At 52.5% G+C, this 17514-nt stretch overlaps 3 protein-coding genes, 1 long non-coding RNA gene and 1 pseudogene across 15 annotated transcripts in view; 2 read left to right on the top strand and 3 right to left on the bottom strand.

Moving 5' to 3' along the window:
* DNAJC7 (DnaJ heat shock protein family (Hsp40) member C7) overlaps window positions 1-1076 on the bottom strand; it is a 45042-nt gene extending 43966 nt beyond the window's left edge. The window contains exon 1 of one of the 4 annotated variants that reach the window (XM_008012684.3): window positions 721-1076. In XM_008012684.3, coding sequence (XP_008010875.1) covers window positions 721-797 — 77 coding nt within the window. In that variant the 5' untranslated portion in view covers window positions 798-1076. Of the gene's footprint in view, window positions 1-420; window positions 553-720 lie in introns of those variants that run through there. The other 3 variants (XM_073005308.1, XM_008012686.3, XM_008012687.3) reach the window with 3 other exon arrangements.
* A 116-nt stretch (window positions 1077-1192) lies between these two features.
* LOC140708694 (uncharacterized) lies at window positions 1193-2389 on the top strand. The gene is made up of 2 exons (XR_012088908.1): window positions 1193-1534; window positions 2124-2389. It is a non-coding gene; the product is annotated as an uncharacterized lncRNA (long non-coding RNA).
* A 1078-nt stretch (window positions 2390-3467) lies between these two features.
* On the top strand, window positions 3468-9397 carry NKIRAS2 (NFKB inhibitor interacting Ras like 2). Of its 3 annotated transcripts, none has more exons than XM_008012673.3 (4): window positions 3468-3590; window positions 4929-5036; window positions 5762-6003; window positions 7394-9397. In XM_008012673.3, the coding sequence occupies exons 2-4, from the start codon at window positions 4943-4945 to the stop codon at window positions 7631-7633; spliced, it is 576 nt and encodes a 191-aa protein (XP_008010864.1). In that variant the 5' UTR covers window positions 3468-3590; window positions 4929-4942; the 3' UTR covers window positions 7634-9397. The 3 variants fall into 3 exon arrangements, with proteins under 3 accessions (XP_008010864.1, XP_037849491.1, XP_008010865.1); XM_037993563.2 differs by lacking the exon at window positions 7394-9397 and adding an exon at window positions 6292-6504 and having other exon boundaries at window positions 3471-3590; XM_008012674.3 differs by having other exon boundaries at window positions 3543-3655.
* LOC103243424 (small ribosomal subunit protein eS26 pseudogene) lies at window positions 6414-6893 on the bottom strand (annotated as a pseudogene).
* Window positions 8478-17514, bottom strand: part of LOC103243427 (zinc finger protein 385C) — a 67987-nt gene continuing 58950 nt past the window's right edge. For 5 of the 7 annotated variants that reach the window (XM_073005306.1, XM_008012679.3, XM_008012678.3 and 2 more), the window contains 5 exons: window positions 15676-15841; window positions 12802-13098; window positions 12070-12266; window positions 11646-11756; window positions 8478-11164 (listed from right to left, as the gene is read on the bottom strand). In XM_073005306.1, coding sequence (XP_072861407.1) covers window positions 10928-11164; window positions 11646-11756; window positions 12070-12266; window positions 12802-13098; window positions 15676-15841 — 1008 coding nt within the window. In that variant the 3' untranslated portion in view covers window positions 8478-10927. The remainder of the gene's footprint in view (window positions 11165-11645; window positions 11757-12069; window positions 12267-12801; window positions 13099-15675; window positions 15842-17514) is intronic. The other 2 variants (XM_037993552.2, XM_073005305.1) reach the window with 1 other exon arrangement.

The following is a 17514-nucleotide window of genomic DNA, read 5'->3' as shown; positions in this document are numbered from 1 at the left end:
TGGCTAGTCCGACTGGCAATCTCGAACCACTGCGGCTGCTCTGGAGTGCCAACAGCGCCCAAGCAGTTGCCCTCTTCCTTGGTGCTTAAGAAAGAACAGTGCTGGGAAGGATAAAGATCACCCAGGAAGGCTAGGGGAAGAGGAGTCTGACACGGAGAACACGAGATAAGCCCCTCGCTCTTCCCTTTTTCTCTATCATCTTTGACTTCGGGGATAACCGGGGGCAACCAGGTCAATTATGGAGACACACAGTCACCTCGAACCCAGACTAGTGATCGAAAGGGAAAACGGGGTGAGGAGAGCAAAGGTTTTAGAGATGGAAAGTGCAGACAGGCAACAATGCAGAGAAGTTAACAAGAGAAGGAGGGGGTCAGGGGCGATGTAAGGAAGTCGTCATCGACGCCGCGCCGCCTCCCCCACCTCGCACCAGACCTCCGAAACTGCCCTCCGAGACTCGGGCTCTCCTATAAGGATGATCATCCTCTCAGCTGGAGAAGGCCATGCCTCAGCTCCTTCGCCAGGCGGAAGCGGGAGAGGAAGGCCGACCCCCAAGAGCGCCCCTTCAGGGGGTCCATCCGGCCTTGATCTCAGATTGGGGGGGGGTGTTTGCGTAGGGCGGGGCATCGCCTCAACAGCTGGGGGCTGCATCATGGCAGGAACGGGTTTCCCTGAGCCACGGAGCTGCAGCTTGCCTCCTCTACTACCCTGCTACCCGGTTACCTCTTCGCCTCTTCGTCGTCAAGCAGCTCTGGCTCGGTCGCCGCCATTACCACATCGCACTCCGCGGCAGCCGCCATCTTACCGCCGGGACCAGAGAGCTGGGTGGGAGGTCGGCGGTGAAGAGCACTTCCGGTTGGAGCATAGAGCAGCTCAGCGGCGCCGCGCCCAGAAGGGCTCCCTCGGGCTCGTCTACCAGAGAGAGGCTCCGCTTGGGGCCAGAGCGGCCTCCCGCCCCCGGATGTCCAGGGTGGTCTCCGCGCCGGGGCGGGAGCCCAGGGACTGTGCCTGTGCGTAGGCGGCGCCACTTTACCCGTGGATGGGAAGGGAGGTGTACGGGTGGTAGCCTCTCTAGGGCTTGATTGGTTTCAGTATTCCAAGAGCCTCGTTGCCATAGCAACTTCCAATCCTAGAGCGTCTTCCTCAAAGGCTACGTGGAGTCTGGGTTGGGTGGGGACCAGGTGACCCAAGACTGTAGGGAAAGAGTCCCCACTGCTACCTTTCCGACCTTGGAGTGTGTTCACAGCTTCTTCCCGGGAAAGGCAAGAGACACTTTGAGCCCAGTTCCCCCAGCTTTCATCGTTCTCTGGAAGCCCTGCCCAATCAAGCCAGGGGAACGCAGGGCGTCTTCACCCTGCGCCTTTCATCCACTCCGGATCTCCAAACACCAACTGGTTCATCACCCTAATGACGCTGACCCTTTTACGAGGCTGCTTTCATGTCAGCCGCCTGGGAGTGCCATCTCAGCATTAAGCCTAGGAAAGCTGACACATGGCGCCCCAGACCCTGCCCTGGAGTTTATAAGGAAGCTCGCTGGGTGAGGTCCCTGCTCTTGTGTCCCCATTACTCCCACCTCTTATATAAACTCTCTACTCATCACGCTTGTCTTGCCGAATGCGGTCTGGATTGAGAACTCACAGGGGACAAGGGCACAGTTTAATTGTCTTGTTATTCCCTCACCCAAGCCACTATTTGTGGAGCTGAATTGGAGCTTTCTGGGGTTAAATTGGAGGAGTATTAGGAGTAGCTTTACTAAAGCTAAGAGTAGCTAAAATGAGAAGAGGGCAAAGGAATTTTTAAAAGGATTTACCTGTTTCTTCCAGGAAAACAGCATGTGCCAATGCTCCTACCCTGCCTATCCCAGTGTGGAGGGAGCTGAAACCACAGCGACCACTGAGTAGGGAGGGATAGGACAAGCTCACTAGGTTGGAAAGGAGGGGTCGTTCGTTGAGCCAATCACTCAATAGCCCTTTCCAAAACGCCTACTTTGTGCTAGGTTATGAGGGCACAAGACTTACAGACCACCTGCCCTGCCTGTCAGTGGCTCATAGTCCAGTCTAATGCTAGCCAACCTGTCTCACCATCTTCCCACTTTATGTTCTAAGGCAACTCATTTATTCCCACAGCTTTACTTCCATCTGTTGATGACTCTCAACTCTACATATCTCCAACCTAGACCTTTCTTCAGCTTCCACAGCTGCATATCCAACTATCTACTGGATATCTCTTGTATGTTTCACAAATCCCCAAAGCTTACCATATTTAAGTTTAACTTTTCATTGTCTACCTACACCTCAACAACAGAAAAAACAAATGCTGGATGTAATTATTATCTTTCCTAAATTCCATATCTTGTTAAATTGATTAAACCATTCTCACTCTTGGCTTCCAATTTGTTGCTCAGTTTTGTTGATTCTCTTACCAAATATTTCCCAAATCCATCTCCATTTTTCCATCCCGATTCAGGCGCTCATCATATTTTTAAATCTTGGAATAGGCTGGGCATGGTGGCATGCATCTGTAGTCCCAGCTACTTGGGAGGCTGAGGCAGGAGGATCACTTGAGCACAGGAGTTAGAGGCTACAGTGAGCTATGAGCACACCAGTGTATTCCAGCATGGAGAAAAGAGTAAGACCCTGTCCCTAAAAACAAAAAACGGCAACAACAAAGCAACAGAAAAAAAAAAAAAACACTTGGAATACAGCAATAGTCTCCTAATCGTTCCCTAATTTCATCTCTGTCCAGTCTTCCCTCTTCTGCCAGAGTGACCTTCCTCAGGGACTGATCATGTCACTTCATTGGCAATGGCTTTCCATTGCCGTCAGTTTGATCTCTTTGGCCTACCACACAAAGCCTTTGATTATCTGTTTCTTTTATTTTTTTTTTAATGATTTAATTTGAGTACCAGTATTTAGGTCCTTTCTACCACCAATATTGAACCCAAGTTCTCATAGTTCCAGAAAATGCCATGACTTTTAGCCATGTTTCCTCCACCCTAGGACACCCCTTCCCCCAAGCTCTTCAGTGTCTGCTGACTCAAAGTTAAATGCCATTTTGCTGTGCCCCACAGCACCTCAGTAATTGTTAGACATCTAGCTTCTCTAGACCGTGAGTTCTGATGGGCAGCCACCGTATCTAACTCGTCCACTTTCTCTCAGTATATGGCCCTGCACATGGCACAGACAGAGAAGATGCTCAGAAAACATCCGACCAATGAATGATTGAGTAAACGAAGAGTTACTGTACCCTGATCGTCTTTAGAGGGAGAACATTTGGGCCTCAGAGACACCAGGACAACCAGCGGCCCGCGTCCAGGGAGTCTAGAACCTTGCGCTCCCGCACACACGCAGGCCAGGTCGTGGCCGTCATTCCCCCGCCGACCTCTGGGGGAGCTGCACGGTCCGCACCCGTTCTCCGCTGCCGGAATTCGTCTTGCCTGACGGAAGCTGGGGAGAGGGCAGGAGGCGGGGGCGGGGCCCGGCAGAGCCTACACCGACCCGGGAGGAAGACTGGATCCTGTGCGGCGGCGCTGCCCCTCCCCTGGTCCCCGCGCGCTCCGAGGGCCCGGCTTGGTGCTGCGGGGGCCCCGGGAGGTACGGAGCTGGGAGGCGAGGCTCGCCTGGCGCTAGGATCGGCCTCCGCCCCCGGGCCGCTTTAGGTGGCTGGTCTCTGCCTCTCATTCATCTGGGGGCTCCCCCGTGGGAAAATCTGTGGCGGGGGCCCCTCTGGCCCACTCTTATGGTGTCTTTTATTGTAGGTCTCAGTATATGGAGAGGGGGTCTGTGTCAGGAGCTTCCCCTGGAGAGGTTTCTGTTTGGGACCGTCTTTGGGAGTGATCTATCTCTGCTTTCTGTGGGGGGATCTTTGTCTGGAGCTCTTGGCGGGGGGCTTGTGTTTGGAAGTTTGCCTTCGGGGAGATACCTGTCTGGGACCTCTTAGGGTTGCTATGAGCTTTCTCTTTTGTGTCTGTCAGCCCAAGGGCAGCAAAAAGTATCTCCTTTCTGAAGCCTTTTTTTCCTTAGGTTTCTTCACTCTTTCTCTCTTATGTTCATTTTAGCCATATGGGGTTTAGAGGGAATTGATTGTTGTCCAGATGAGTCGTACAGGAAAGCAGATAAGCAGACTTTTTTTTTTTTTTTTTTGAGACGGAGTCTCGCTGTGTTGCCCAAGTTGAAGTGCAGTGGCACAATCTTGGCTCACTGCAACCTCCGGCTCCCAGGTTCAAGCGATTCTCCTGCCTCAGCCTCTCAAGTAGCTGGGATTACAGGCACCCGCCACCACGCCTGGCTAATTTTTTGTATTTTTAGTAGAGACGAGGTTTCACTATGTTGGCCAGTCTGGTCTCGAACTCCTGACTTTGTGATCCGCCCACCTCAGCCTCCCGAAGTGCTGGCGTGAGCCACCGTGCCCTGCCCCAGATTATCCTTTTTATTTGCTCAGTCCCCCCAGGGAGCAAATGGCTTCAGACAGCCACACAAAATACTATTCCTGCTTAATTCGCCATGGGGTCATGATTAAAGAGAGGAAGCTGGGCTGAGTTCCCTTCACTAATTGGTCCTCTCTGCATCTTGTGCACAAAAGGGAACCTGGCCAGTGGCCAGTGACTCTCCTCTCCCTTTATGGCAGCATTTCCAAGCACCTGCCCTGTGACAGGTACTGGCTAGGAACTGGGGATAACAAAGACAAATAAAATAACAGCTCACTGTCCAGTAGTGAACATAGAGACATCGGTTTCCTCTGACTAGCATTGGGATGGTGCTGAAACCCTGGAACTATACATTTAGTTTAGAACTTGGGCTCTCAGTTATGGAAGTTCTGCCTTCTATTTTTCTGGTTTTTGTTTTTGTCCACCAGAAAACATCTGCTAGTAACTGCCCTCTGTGTTGATGCTTTCTTTCCTCACCTCACCCAGCGTGCTTCTGTTCTTCAAGGTTGAAAACCAAGCATGGGGAAGAGCTGCAAGGTGGTCGTGTGTGGCCAGGCGTCTGTGGGCAAAACTTCAATCCTGGAGCAGCTTCTGTATGGGAACCACGTGGTGGGTGAGTGTTATTGGAGGGGGAGGAACAGTGGGAGAAGTTGAAGAATAAGGAATAGGCTTGATCACAACACACACAGCCTAAAAGCTGCTCCTGGTGGTTTTGCCCTGGAAGAATAAAACTTACATTGTAACAAATCAACTCTACAACACTGAACAAAATCGGAGGGAGAAAGCCCTGTGTCCAGATAGGAAGGAGAAGCTGTCATATCACACTTGTGCTTAGCATGGAATTAGCATAAAATTAATGTCCATTGGCTGGGCGTGGTGGATCACACCCATAATCCCAGCACTTTGGGAGACTGAGGTGGGCGGATCACCTCAGGTCGGGAGTTCAAGACCAGCCTGAACAACTTGGAGAAACCCCGTCTCTACTTAAAAATACAAAATCAGCCGGGCGTGATGGCGCATGCCTGTAATCCCAGCTATTCAGGAGGCTGAGACAGGAGAATCACTTGAACCCGGGAGGTGTAGGTTGCGGTGAGCCGAGATCGCACCATTGTACTCCAGCCTGGGCAACAAGAGCAAAAGTCCGTCTCAAAAAAAAAAAAGAAATTAATGTTAGTTCCCCTAAACCCAAATCATTTCAATCCTGCCAGGCTGTCAATTCTCTGGCCTCCTCAGCCCCCTACATTCCTTTCTCCCCATCTGGTCAGCCTTAAGCTGTTCTCATAACTCACATTTCCCATCTCCCTTTCCACTTCAGACAGTTTTCTCATTTTATACCAGGTTCAGAGATGATCGAGACGCAGGAAGACATCTACGTGGGCTCCATTGAGACAGACCGAGGGGTGCGAGAGCAGGTGCGTTTCTACGACACCCGAGGGCTCCGAGATGGGGCCGAACTGCCCCGACACTGCTTCTCTTGCACTGATGGCTACGTCCTGGTCTACAGCACAGATAGCAGAGAGTCTTTTCAGCGTGTGGAGCTGCTCAAGAAGGAGATTGACAAATCCAAGGACAAGAAGGAGGTGTGTGGCATAGGCTTCTGGTGGGAGCCTCAGTGATCAGAGAGTTTGGGCAGTGGGCTGGTTTGGGAAGCCTGGCATGGCTCCATTCTTCACTCCAAGGTGAGTTAGGAGCTAGAAGTGGGGTGGCTGCATGTTGAGTCTGCTCAACCAAAGAGGCCTCTTTGTGGCTTAAGGGGTCCCTGACCTGACTTAATGTATGAAGCCCCCACTAGTTGTTCTTCTGATAGTTCTGTGCTTTTAGCTATGAAAGCCCTTCTTTTTTTTTTTTTTTTTTTTCTTTTGAGACAGGGTCTCACTCTGCCACCCAGGCTGGCATGATCACAGCTCACCCAGTGCAGTGGCATGATCACAGCTCACTGCAACCTCAACCTCCCAAGGCTTGGGTGGTCCTCCTGCCTCAGCCCCCTGAGTAGCTAGGACTACAGGTGCACACCACCACGCCTGGCTCAGTTTTGTATTTTTTTTTTTTTTTAAGTACAATTTCCATTTTATTTTTCTCCAGAGAATAGTCTGTCTCAGTCTTTAAGGACTCAGCTCCTTACATGGGTTTTGGTGGGGGACGTGGGGCAGCACCCGCAGGTCTAAATCGGGGAGGGTCCTCGCGGGCTTCACGAGATCGATTCCTGACGACTTTGCTGTGAATTGCACAACTCACACAGTAATGCAGCTTCACATACAGCTTGGGAAGCACATAGGCATCAAAGACGCTCGCTTCAGAAATGTCCCTGACTGCTGCGGCCTCCACTATGTTTCGAATGACGAATTTCTTAATGGCCTTGTCCTTGGGCACGCATCGGGCACAGTTAGTGCAGCGAATAGGCTGCACATGGTCGCGGCCCTTTTTGGCACGACCGTTGTTCCTTCTTTTCTTTGTCATTTTGGACGTATGGACCGAAGACCAGTTTTGTATTTTTATTAGAGATGGGGTTTTGTCATGTTGCTCAGGCTGTTCTCAAACTCCTGGACTCAAGCAGTCCACCTGCCTCATCCTCTCAAAGTGTTGGGATTACAGGCATGAGCCACTGCATCTGGCCATGAAGGCCCTTCTGTTCTCCAGAATCCCCCTCTAAGCTGCAGAGTTCTGGGAGTGCTTCCTTGTGAGGTGTTGAGCCAGAAACTGACTGCTAGTAATGAGCATGTATGGGCAATACAGGGCTGGTGATAGAACTCCTAAAAGGAGGGCTAGATGGAGGCCAGAATTTGAACAGAGGAAAGAGAAGAAAAAGCAACCATCTCCTTTCCCACAATGAATGGTATGGAATCTAGAAAGAGATGAGACATCAGCCATTTAGCTTTCCTTTCATAGAACTCCTAGATGGTTGCCAGCCCCCATGTCCATTCCTGGGTTTATGGTACATTCAGAGGCCTATGCTGCGTTCCTCTTCCCCAGGTCACCATCGTGGTCCTTGGCAACAAGTGTGACTTACAGGAGCAGCGGCGTGTAGACCCAGATGTGGCTCAGCATTGGGCCAAGTCAGAGAAGGTGAAGCTGTGGGAGGTGTCAGTGGCAGACCGGCGCTCCCTCCTGGAGCCCTTCGTCTACCTGGCCAGCAAGATGACGCAACCCCAGAGCAAGTCTGCCTTCCCCCTCAGCCGGAAGAACAAGGGCAGCGGCTCCTTGGATGGCTGAAGAGCTGCCGTTCCTCCTTTATAATCCTAGCCCCATTTCAGCATCTGGGGCTCTGGTAGATGGGTTGAGGGCAAAGTAGAGGGAAAGCTGCCTTTCCTGCTCAGCCACAGAGCTCCCCAGTAGGCCAGGCCCCAGCCACTTTGCTCCCTCTCACCTCCAGGAAGTGCAAATACTCTTGGTTGACATCCCCTTCCTCAGCCCTCACAGCCTACTCCCCACCCCAGCTTTTATAGGCTCTGCTCCACTGTCTCCTGGGGCAGTGGGTCACCATCCCTTCCAGCTGCCCCAAACAGGAAGCAGAGTCACCACGCAGCAGTGTCCCCTCTTGGGTCTGGTTCCTGTTAATAGTTAGGGGTCCCACCTTCTGGGCTTCCCATCAGTGACACACACACACTTATGGCACCAGCCTGGACGCCAGAAAAAGGTTATCCAGGTATTGTGTGTATGCGTTTAGTTGTGCCTGTGTGGGTGTGTGCATGCACGCACATATGCTCCTATACTGGTGTTAGGCGTCTCCTCATCCCTCACTCTAACCTTTCTCCTGTCCTTTTCTTGGCTGGAAGAAGCTAGCCTCCTGGGAGTGTAGTTTTCTGTTTTAAATCCCCCACCCCTGGCTGGGCTCAGTGACTCACGCCTGTAATCCCAGCACTTTGGGAGGCCAAGGCCAGTGGATCACTTGTCGTCAGGAGTTCACGACCAGCCTGGCCAACATTGTGAAACCCCATCTCTGCCAAAAAATATAAAAGTTAACCAGGCATGGTGGCACATGCCTGTAATCCCAGCTACTCTGGGAGGCTATGGCAGGAAAATGGCTTGAACTCAGAAGGTGGAGGCTGCAGTGAGCTGAGATCGCGCCACTGCACTCCAGCCTGGTCAACAGAGCAAGACTCCATCTCAAGAAAAAAAAAAATATTCCCCATCCCCACCAATAGTTTAACTTCCTCTTCCTGCTCAGGGAGCAGATGGGCCTCATTGGTTGAGGTGGAATAGAATAACTGGTCTATGAGTCGCCACCCCACTTTGTGACCCAGCAAGACCTTTCCCCTCTCTGGGTGTTAGTTTCTTATCTGTAAGATGACCAGAGTTGCTCAGATGATCTCCTAGATCCTTTCCAGTTCTCTGATTTTGTAAAGCCAATGGCTTCTCCCTCTTCAAGGTGCTATGCCGACCAGCCCTGAAGGCTGGGATCTGCCGCTCCCTCCAGCCACCAGGGGGCAGGAGTGCACTATCTCCTGTCAGTCGCCAGAGCGGCCGCTCCGTGCCCAGCCCGCCAGCCTCGCCCTTGGAGGCTGCTCTTCATCCTGCCTGTGGTTTTCAGCTCAGAGCTGGACTTCTATTTATAAGTTACCTGTATTTATATTTATATGCCTGCTGCCATGGTGAAGGCTGGACAAGGTGCTCCTCTGGCCCCTCCTTCTTACCTCAGATGCCTGAACAGAACAAGGCAAACACGTAGCAGCCTCTCAGGAGCAGACAGGTCCTCTTTCGGGGCTCAGGAGGGTGGGCACATAACCCAGCGACCTGCAAAGTGAGCTTATTACCCACTACTTCCTGTGCCCGCTTTGTGCTTCTAAGGTGCACACCTAGCCTAGGTGAGACACTAGCCAGGCAACCACCGACACACGCCCCTTCTCAAAGCCAGAGGTGAGCGGGGCAGGTGCCCAGGGCTGGGCGAGTGGAATTAGGACACACACAGGCTTGGGCTTCAAGTTCATTTATTGATGCATTCATTGGACACAATAAAACCACAATTGTTATCAAAAAGTTTCCCTCCCCTCCCCCCTTTTTCTGGTTCTCCCATTGGAAATGTCTTAAAAAAAAAAAAAAAGATACAGGGGGATACTGGCAAGGTCCCATATTGTGGGGTGCAGAGGGGGCAGTGCTGCAGTGGGAGGGAGCTTGTGACACTGATGTTGACAGCATGAAATGGGTCTTGTAAGTACGTGTGAGACTGCCTCCCAATTCTCAGCTTCACAGTGGCAGGGGCTGGTTGAGAGAAGGGAAAGCTCTTCCTTTGGGAGCCCTGGGGGTATTCGGTACTAGCTGAGTCCACAGTCTGAGGGAGACCCACACCCGCCCTCCAAGAGCTGGGGTTCAGGAAGTCGGAGGAAGGCTAATAAGAGCTGCTGAGGCCGGGCGCGGTGGCTCAAGCCTGTAATCCCAGCACTTTGGGAGGCCGAAGCGGGTGGATCACGAGGTCAGGAGATCGAGACCATCCTGGCTAACATGGTGAAACCCCGTCTCTACTAAAATATACAAAAAACTAGCCGGGCGAGGTGGCGGGCGCCTGTAGTCCCAGCTACTCGGAGGCTGAGGCAGGAGAATGGCGTAAACCCGGAAGGCGGAGCTTACAGTGAGCCGAGATCGCGCCACTGCACTGCAGCCTGGGTGACACAGCGAGACTCCGTCTCAAAAAAAAAAAAAAAAAAAAAAAAAAAAAAAAGAGCTGCTGAGGGATGAGTTACCCCCTCAATATTAAGACTGGGCTCATCGGCAAGTATCACTTGAACCAGGGAGGCAGAGGCTGCAGTGAGCCAAGATCGTACCACTGCACTCTAACCTGGGCAACAGAATGCAACTCTGGAAAAAGAAAAAATGTCTGGGCCCATGAATGCCCAGAAGACTAAGATTAAAACAAAACCCTGGGCCCAACCAGAACATCACCTCCTCTCAGTCCCACCCCTTCAGAGCATATGAAGCCCCCAAAAGCTTTCAGAACCAGCCCCACCACCTTCTTGGCTCTGCCCCACCTTAGCACTGCTGATCGAAGGACTTCTGGGTCCCCCTTTCTCCTCCGTGGTCCTCTGTCACACTCCCATGGTCACCTTGTCCTGATAGCCTTGAGCCTGCTCCAGCTAGAGACCCCATCCCTATCTCCAGTGAAGCCCCAGAGCCTAGGACTGGAGGTGAGAGAGTTGCTCCCCAGCTAGGAGAGGATGGCTTGTAGAAGCTAAGATTCCTGGAGGCTGGCCATGTGGGGCCTGGTGTAGGTCTTGGGTGGAGGAAAGTGAGAGCACCACGTGGCTGGGGCTGAGATTTTGCATAGATCTTTGGGGTCTGTCAGGGTGGGAAATGCAGGGAAGCCTAGGACTAACCCTGAAAGGCCTGGGAAAGGAGGGTGGGGACAGTCCTTGGAAGGGAGCTGCCCTTAAAACTAGCCCAGTTCTTTCTGGATCGGGCAGGACCCCTGAAGCTGTTCACAGTCTCTGTGGCATGTAGGAACCCAAGGTGTCTCGGGACAGTAGGAGACAAGGAGTGGCTATTGGGAAATCAGCTCTGGCCTCCCCATGAGGGCTAATAAGGGGCAAGGACGATAGGTCCTGTGGCAGGGCGGACAGCTCCTGCTGGGGTGCGAAACAGAGCTGGGCCCAGGATCGGAGCTGGGAAGAGGGTAGTGGCTGCTGTAGGGGCAGGGCGGAGGGCCAGGGGCCCTGGCAGGGCACAGATGGCAGTGGCTGCGGTGGGGAGCGGGCTGGGCAGGAAGCGGGCTGCCAGCGTCTTGGTGAGTTGCTTCTGCAAGGCCAGTTTAGACTACACAGAAAAGAAAGGAATGGACACAGTCTCCACCCCAGAAAACCACACCCCCTCCCTGGGGCCCATCCTCAAGCTTTTTGCTGCAGGGAAAATGTGCCTTTTAGAGTTCCAAACCTAAATCCTCCTCCCTTCCCACCCCCAAACATTCATTCCGAAGGGCTTTCTCCGCCACCTGTCTTCCTGTCCAGAGGGAGGAAAGTCTCAGGATGGGAGAAGGGAGGAGGATTTACGGGATAGAGATGGTCTCTAGGAGATGCACGCCCACCCCTCGCTCTTGCCCCTAAGATGACTACCGCAGCCCACCTCCCCGGAAATTCCTCTGGGCAGATCCCAGTTCCCAGCCCCAGCTCTCTCACTGCCCAGCAGCCTCAGTGCAGGGTGGTCTCTTTCCTGCCCCACCACATCCCCCATCTGGCCCTTCCAGCCCACCCTCTCCCCTCCTGACCCAGTCCCAGCTCTGTTGCCTGGAGACAGATACCTTGAGGATACTCACAGCCAGCGCTGCGTGCTTCTGCAGCTTGCTGTGCTGGCTGGAGGGCTTGGGGGGCTTCCCGGCCAGGCGGTCTTTGTGCCTCCTGCTGCTCATGTGCTAATGGACAGACAGACAGACTGGGAACAAGATGACAAAGCCCAAGGACCCCAAGACCATCATCCTCGACTCTCTCCCCCTTCCTCTACCCACAGCTCGTACATCCAAAGCACACAGACTGGGTCCTCACCCTGGGGTAGGCTCTGGGAAGGGAAGGTGAGTCTTGGCCTTTGCCCTCAGTTGGCCTGCTGGCCTCACTCCTCCAGCCTGCTCTGCTCTGCCCTGCCTGCCCTCTTCAGGATCCTTCCCTCTCCTGCCCTGCCCCTCACCCCTCCCCTGGCTCCAACCCCAGTCCCAGCCTCACTTCTCCCACCTGCTTGAGTTGGGTCTCTGAATTGACCTGGAGCTGACAGAGAGCACAGTGGAAAGCAGGGCTGGGCCCCTGCCGGCCGCCCCGGCCCCCTGTCACTCTCTTGGCCTTGTGTCCGGCGCCTCCCCTGGACACCGGGCGGCCCCGGCTCCTCCGGGGAGCCGCTCGCTGACCCTCCGTCATCCACCGGTGCTTGGCTCCTGGAGAGGGAAGAAGGCAGTCTCTCGGCAGCAGGCAGGGGTTGCAGGGGCTGCAGAGACCCCTCCACACTCACGCAGTTTGGCTCTCCCTGTAAGCCTCACGGCTGCTCTATGCGCACATCGCCCTCCAGCCACACGTGGTTTCCCCTCCCAGCTTCTGTCCTTTCATGCCAGCCCCTCCAATGGAAGGCCTCCCTGCACTACAAATGGCTGGCTTCCCCTTTGCTTTGATCTCAGTCCCTTCCTTCTAGGTGTGATCTAAGGAGAGAGGGAGGTGTCTCTTGTCTCCTGTGGAGTGACCCTTCAGAGATTTAGCGACCCTCAGTTCTTGCTGCCTCAGACTTCTCTTCCCAGTTCTCCTCCCCAAGGAGTAATGGGAGGACCCAGAAACACCCGCTCAATAATACGCAAGCACAACGCCTCTGCCACCCAACCCTTGAGCGAAGCACGCAGGAACTCAAGCCTACCCTCATCTGGTGAGGCTCAGCTTCTGCCCCACCCTTTCCCCAGGCTCCAGCTCCTGGGGACCACTGACCTGTGTTGTGAGCCTGAAGCTGGGAGGCCGAGTTCACTGTCACCTTACACGTGGGGCAGTAGAGGTGCCCCTTCTCACTCCTGCCTTCCCCACTCACGCTGATTTCCACAGCAGCTGCCACAGGCTCAGGCCCCGGTGCCTCTCTCCCAGGCTCTGGGGAGCAAGGTGGGCAGGAGGAAGAAGAGGACGAAGAGGAGGCAGCATCCAAGAGCTCTGCGTGGGCTGGCTCCCTGGATGTAGGGTCCGGAGTTGGTGGTGGCTGGAGTGGAGACCCAAGAGGTGGGACTGCAGGAACTGCTGCGGAGATGGAAGGCATGGGGGCAGAGTGTGAGGCCCAATATGACGCTGGAGACCACGATCTTCAGCTCTGACCATGGAGGTGACCTGGAGAGCCTCTGGTGGATGACCAGCACTGAATTCCAGGCCCCACTTTTCTACCAACTCACTGGTCAGACTTGGGCCTCAGTTTCCCCATCGGAAATCACTAAGTTGGACACAGTGGTCTCAGAAAGCCCTCACAGCCCTCATATTCTTATTTACTAACTTAAATAGGCAGAGATCACCAAAAAAGATGTACTAGAATGTTCAGAGAGCACTATTCATAATATCATAAAACTGAAACTACCCACATGTCCACCAACAGGAGGGCAGATTTTTAAAAAATAGTGGTACGGGCTGGATACGGTGGCTCATATCTGTAATCCCAGCACTTTGGGAGGCCAAGGCAGGTGGATCACCTAAGGTCAGGAGTTCGAGACTAGCCTGGCCAACATGGTGAAACCCTATCTCTACTAAAAATATAGAATTAGCCAGGCGTGGTGGCACATGCCTGTAGTCCCAGCTACTCGGAAGGCTGAGGCAGGAGAATCACTTGAACCCGGAAGGCAGAGTTTGCAGTGAGCCAAGATCACGCCACTGTACTCCAGCCTAGGTGACAGAGTGAAACTCCAACTCAAAAAAATTAAACAAAACAAAACAAAAAAAGTGGTCGGGGCCAGATGCAGTGGCTCACACCTGTAATCCCAGCACTTTGGGAGGCCAAAGTGGGCAGATGACTTGAGTCCAGGTGTTCAAGATCAGCCTGGGCAACACAGTGAAACACCGTCTGTACTAAAAATACAAAAATTAGCCAGGCATGGTGGCATATGCCTATAGTTCTGGCTACTTGGGAGGCTGAGGCAATAGGATCACTTGAGAGCCAGGGAGGTGGATGAGCCTAGATCACACCACTGCACTCTAGCCTGGGTGACAGAGCCAGACCCTGTCTCAAAAAAAAAAAAAAAAAAAAAAAAAAAGTTTTTAAAAATTCAAATTAAAAAAAAAGTTGTGGTATGATCTGCAATGGAGTACTACACAGCAATGAAAAAGAACAAACTACAGCTACACACAAAAACATGGATGAATCTTACAGATACAATGAATGTTGATGAATGTTTGTGAGAGATGAATAAAACCCAGATACAGGCTGGGTGGGGTGGCTCACACCTGTAATCCCAGCACTTCGGGAGGCCAAGGCAGGTGGATCACAAGGTCAGGAGTTAGAGACCAGCCTGGCCAATATGGTGAAACCCTGTCTCTACTAAAAATTAAAAAAATTAGCTGGACGTGGTAGCGGGTGCCTGTAGTCCCAGCTACTTGGGAGGCTGAGGCAGGAGAATGGCTTGAACCTGGGAAGCAGAGGTTGCAGTGAGCCAAGATTGCACCACTGTGCTCTAGCCTGGGAGACAGAGCGAGACACTCTCTCAAAAAACAAAAAAACACAAAACAAAACAGATACAAAAAACCCTACATACTCTATGATTCACCAAAAACAGGTAAAACTGATGTATGCTGAGAAGTCAGGATCGTATTTACCATTAGAGGGGCTGCAGTCGGTTGAATAGTGCCTCCCCCAAAATTCATGTCTATCTGGAACCTCAGAATGTGACCTTATTTGGAAACAGGGTCTTTGCAGATAAAATTACTGAAGATGAGGTCATGCTGGGTTTGGGTGGGACTAATCTAGTGACTGGTACCCTTATAAGAAGAGCTTGTGGAGACACAGACACACACAAGGGAGAATGTGGAGATGGAGGAGGAGATTGGAGTGATGCGTCTATAAGCCAAGGAGTGCCAAGGAATGACTGCAACCACCAAAGGCCAGAAGAGAAGCATGGGACACTTTCTTCTCTGAGCCCCCAAGAAGGAACCAACCCTGTCAACGCCTTGATTTCAGACTTCTGGCCTCTGAGCTGTGGGAAAATACATTTCTGTTGTTTCCAGCCACCCAGGTTGGAGTCTCTTTTTTTTCTGGGTGGATGGGGGAAGTTAGAGACAAGGTTTTGCTCTGTCACCCAGGCTAGAGTGCAGTGGCATGACCATAGCTCACTGCAGCCTCGACCTCCTGGGCTTAAGCAGATCCTCCTGCTTCAGCCTCTTGAGCAGCTGGGACTACAGGTGTGTATCATCACGCCTGGCAAATAAATTTTTTTGTAGAGACAGGGTCACACCGTGTTACCCAGACTGGTCTCAAACTCCAGACTTCAAGCAATCCTCCCGCCTCAGCCTCCCAAAGTGTTAACCATCAGAAGGTGTGACCCACCATGCCTAACTTCACAAATGTAGTCATTTGTGGAGGCAGCCCTTGGAAATGAATACTTCAGGGTAATGACCAGGAAGAGGTGCAAGACAAGCTTCTGAGGTGCTGGTAACGTGTTTCCTGATCGGGGTGTGTTCAGCTTAGGAAAATTCATGGAGTGGTACACTTGTGTACCTTTGCCTGTCTGTATGGAATGCTCCAACACAAGCAAAAAGAATAAGCAGAAATCTCTCAACCCCTTGTCAGAAACCAGATTTGGAGTGGAGATTTGGGAAAGAGAAGAGCTCAGGACTGACCTTTACTCTGTTGCTCTCCAGGGCCTCCACTGGCCAGCGTTGGGATTGGGGACACTACAGCCCCATCCTGGGCCTGGGTGTGTGGCCTCTGCTTGCTCTTGGCAGCCTCGACAGCCTTGAGTTTTCTGGCGTGTTTGTGGCCTTTATAATGTGCCTCGGCCTGGTTCTGGGGAGGGGAGGCAAGAGGTCACCATTCACTGGCTGAGTCCACATGCCCCATTCATGAACTGGAGCCCAGCAGGGGACAGGTCCAAGGGAGGCAGGGCTCAGGCACACAAAGGGCAAGTCCTTGTCCTTGTCATCATCATCACCATAGTACATGTGGCTCTGAGGTTTACGGAATGTGTTCTCGCACATGAGCTCCAAGGCAGGCAGCCTCTGGCTTCAGATCTGACTCAGCCACTTACTAACTACATCGTTTTTTACTGTTGTTTTTGCTTTCTGAATTTTTTTTTTTTTTTTTTTTTTTTGAGGCAGAGTCTCACTCTGTCGCCCAGGCTGGAGTGCAGTGGCGCCATCTCGGCTCACTGCAACCTCCGCCTCCTGGGTTCAAGTGATTCTCCTGTCTCAGCTTCCTGGGTAGCTGGGACTACAGGTGTGTGCCACCACACCAGACTAATTTTTTGTGTTTTAATAGAGATGGGGTTTCACCTTATTAGCCAGGATGGTTTCAATTTCCTGACTTCATGATCCACCCGCCTTAGCCTCCCAAAGTGCTGGGATTACAGGCGTGAGCCACCAGGCCCGGCCACTAACTACATCTTTAGGCAAGTAACATCATCTCTCTGAGCCTGAGTCTCCTCATCCATAAACTCTGTGACGACAATACTGACCTCCGCCGGGCGCGGTGGCTCACGCCTGTAGTCCCAGCACTTTGGGAGGCCGAGGCGGGCGGATCATGAGGTCAGGAGATCAAGACCATCCTGGCTAACACGGTGAAACCCCATCTCTACTAAAAATACAAAAAATTAGCTGGGCGTGGTGGCGCGTGCCTGTGGTCCCAGCTACTCGGGAGGCTGAGGAAGGAGAATGGTGTGAACCCAGAAGGCGGAGCTTGCAGTGAGCCAAGATCAAGCCACTGCACTCCAGCCTGGGCGAAGAGTGAGACTCCGTCTCAAAAAAAAAAAAAGTACTGACCTCATGGGGTTGTCAGAATTACATGGGAACATGAATTACAAGGGCCGAGTCCATAGAGTAGGTGCTCAATGAATGTTATTGAGTGTATCAATGCACAAATGGAGAAAGCAGAGCAATCCCCACACTTTGGGGCATATGTACCCCAGAACATTCATCCCTTTGTTCACTTGTTTAACAAGTCATTACTGAGCATTTGCTATTTGCCAGGAAGAAGCCATGGTTCCTCCCTCAGAACAAATTCTCTCCTCCATCTTTTTTTTTTTGAGACGGAATCTTGCTTTGTCACCCAGACTGGAGTGCTGTGGGAGCAATCTCGGCTCACTGCAACCTCCGCCTCCTGGGTTCAAGTGATTCTCCTGCCTCAGCTTCCCGAGTAGCTGGGATTACAGGCACCCACCACCACAACTGGCTGATTTTTTTTTTCTTTATTTTAGTAGAGATGGGTTTCACCATGTTGGCCAGGCTGGTCTCTAACTGCTGACCTCAAGTGATCCACCCACCTCGGCCTCGCAAAGTGCTGTAAAGGCGTGAGCCACCACGCCCAGCCTCTCCTCCATCTCTTGCAGAACTCATAGAACCAGAAGCCCTGAAGGGAATCCCCAAATCTGGTCTGTCAGTGTCCTCCCTCCAAGGGTCCTCACTTGCTGCTCCCTGGCCCACCTCCTCGAAACGTGGGAAAGACAGGCTCCCACAGCCCTTCCC

This window comes from Chlorocebus sabaeus, chromosome 16 (genome assembly GCF_047675955.1).
Source record: "Chlorocebus sabaeus isolate Y175 chromosome 16, mChlSab1.0.hap1, whole genome shotgun sequence".
In the NCBI taxonomy this organism is placed as follows: domain Eukaryota; kingdom Metazoa; phylum Chordata; class Mammalia; order Primates; family Cercopithecidae; genus Chlorocebus; species Chlorocebus sabaeus.
Note: the sequence above shows the minus strand (reverse complement) of the source record. Positions and strands in the feature narration are given on the sequence as shown.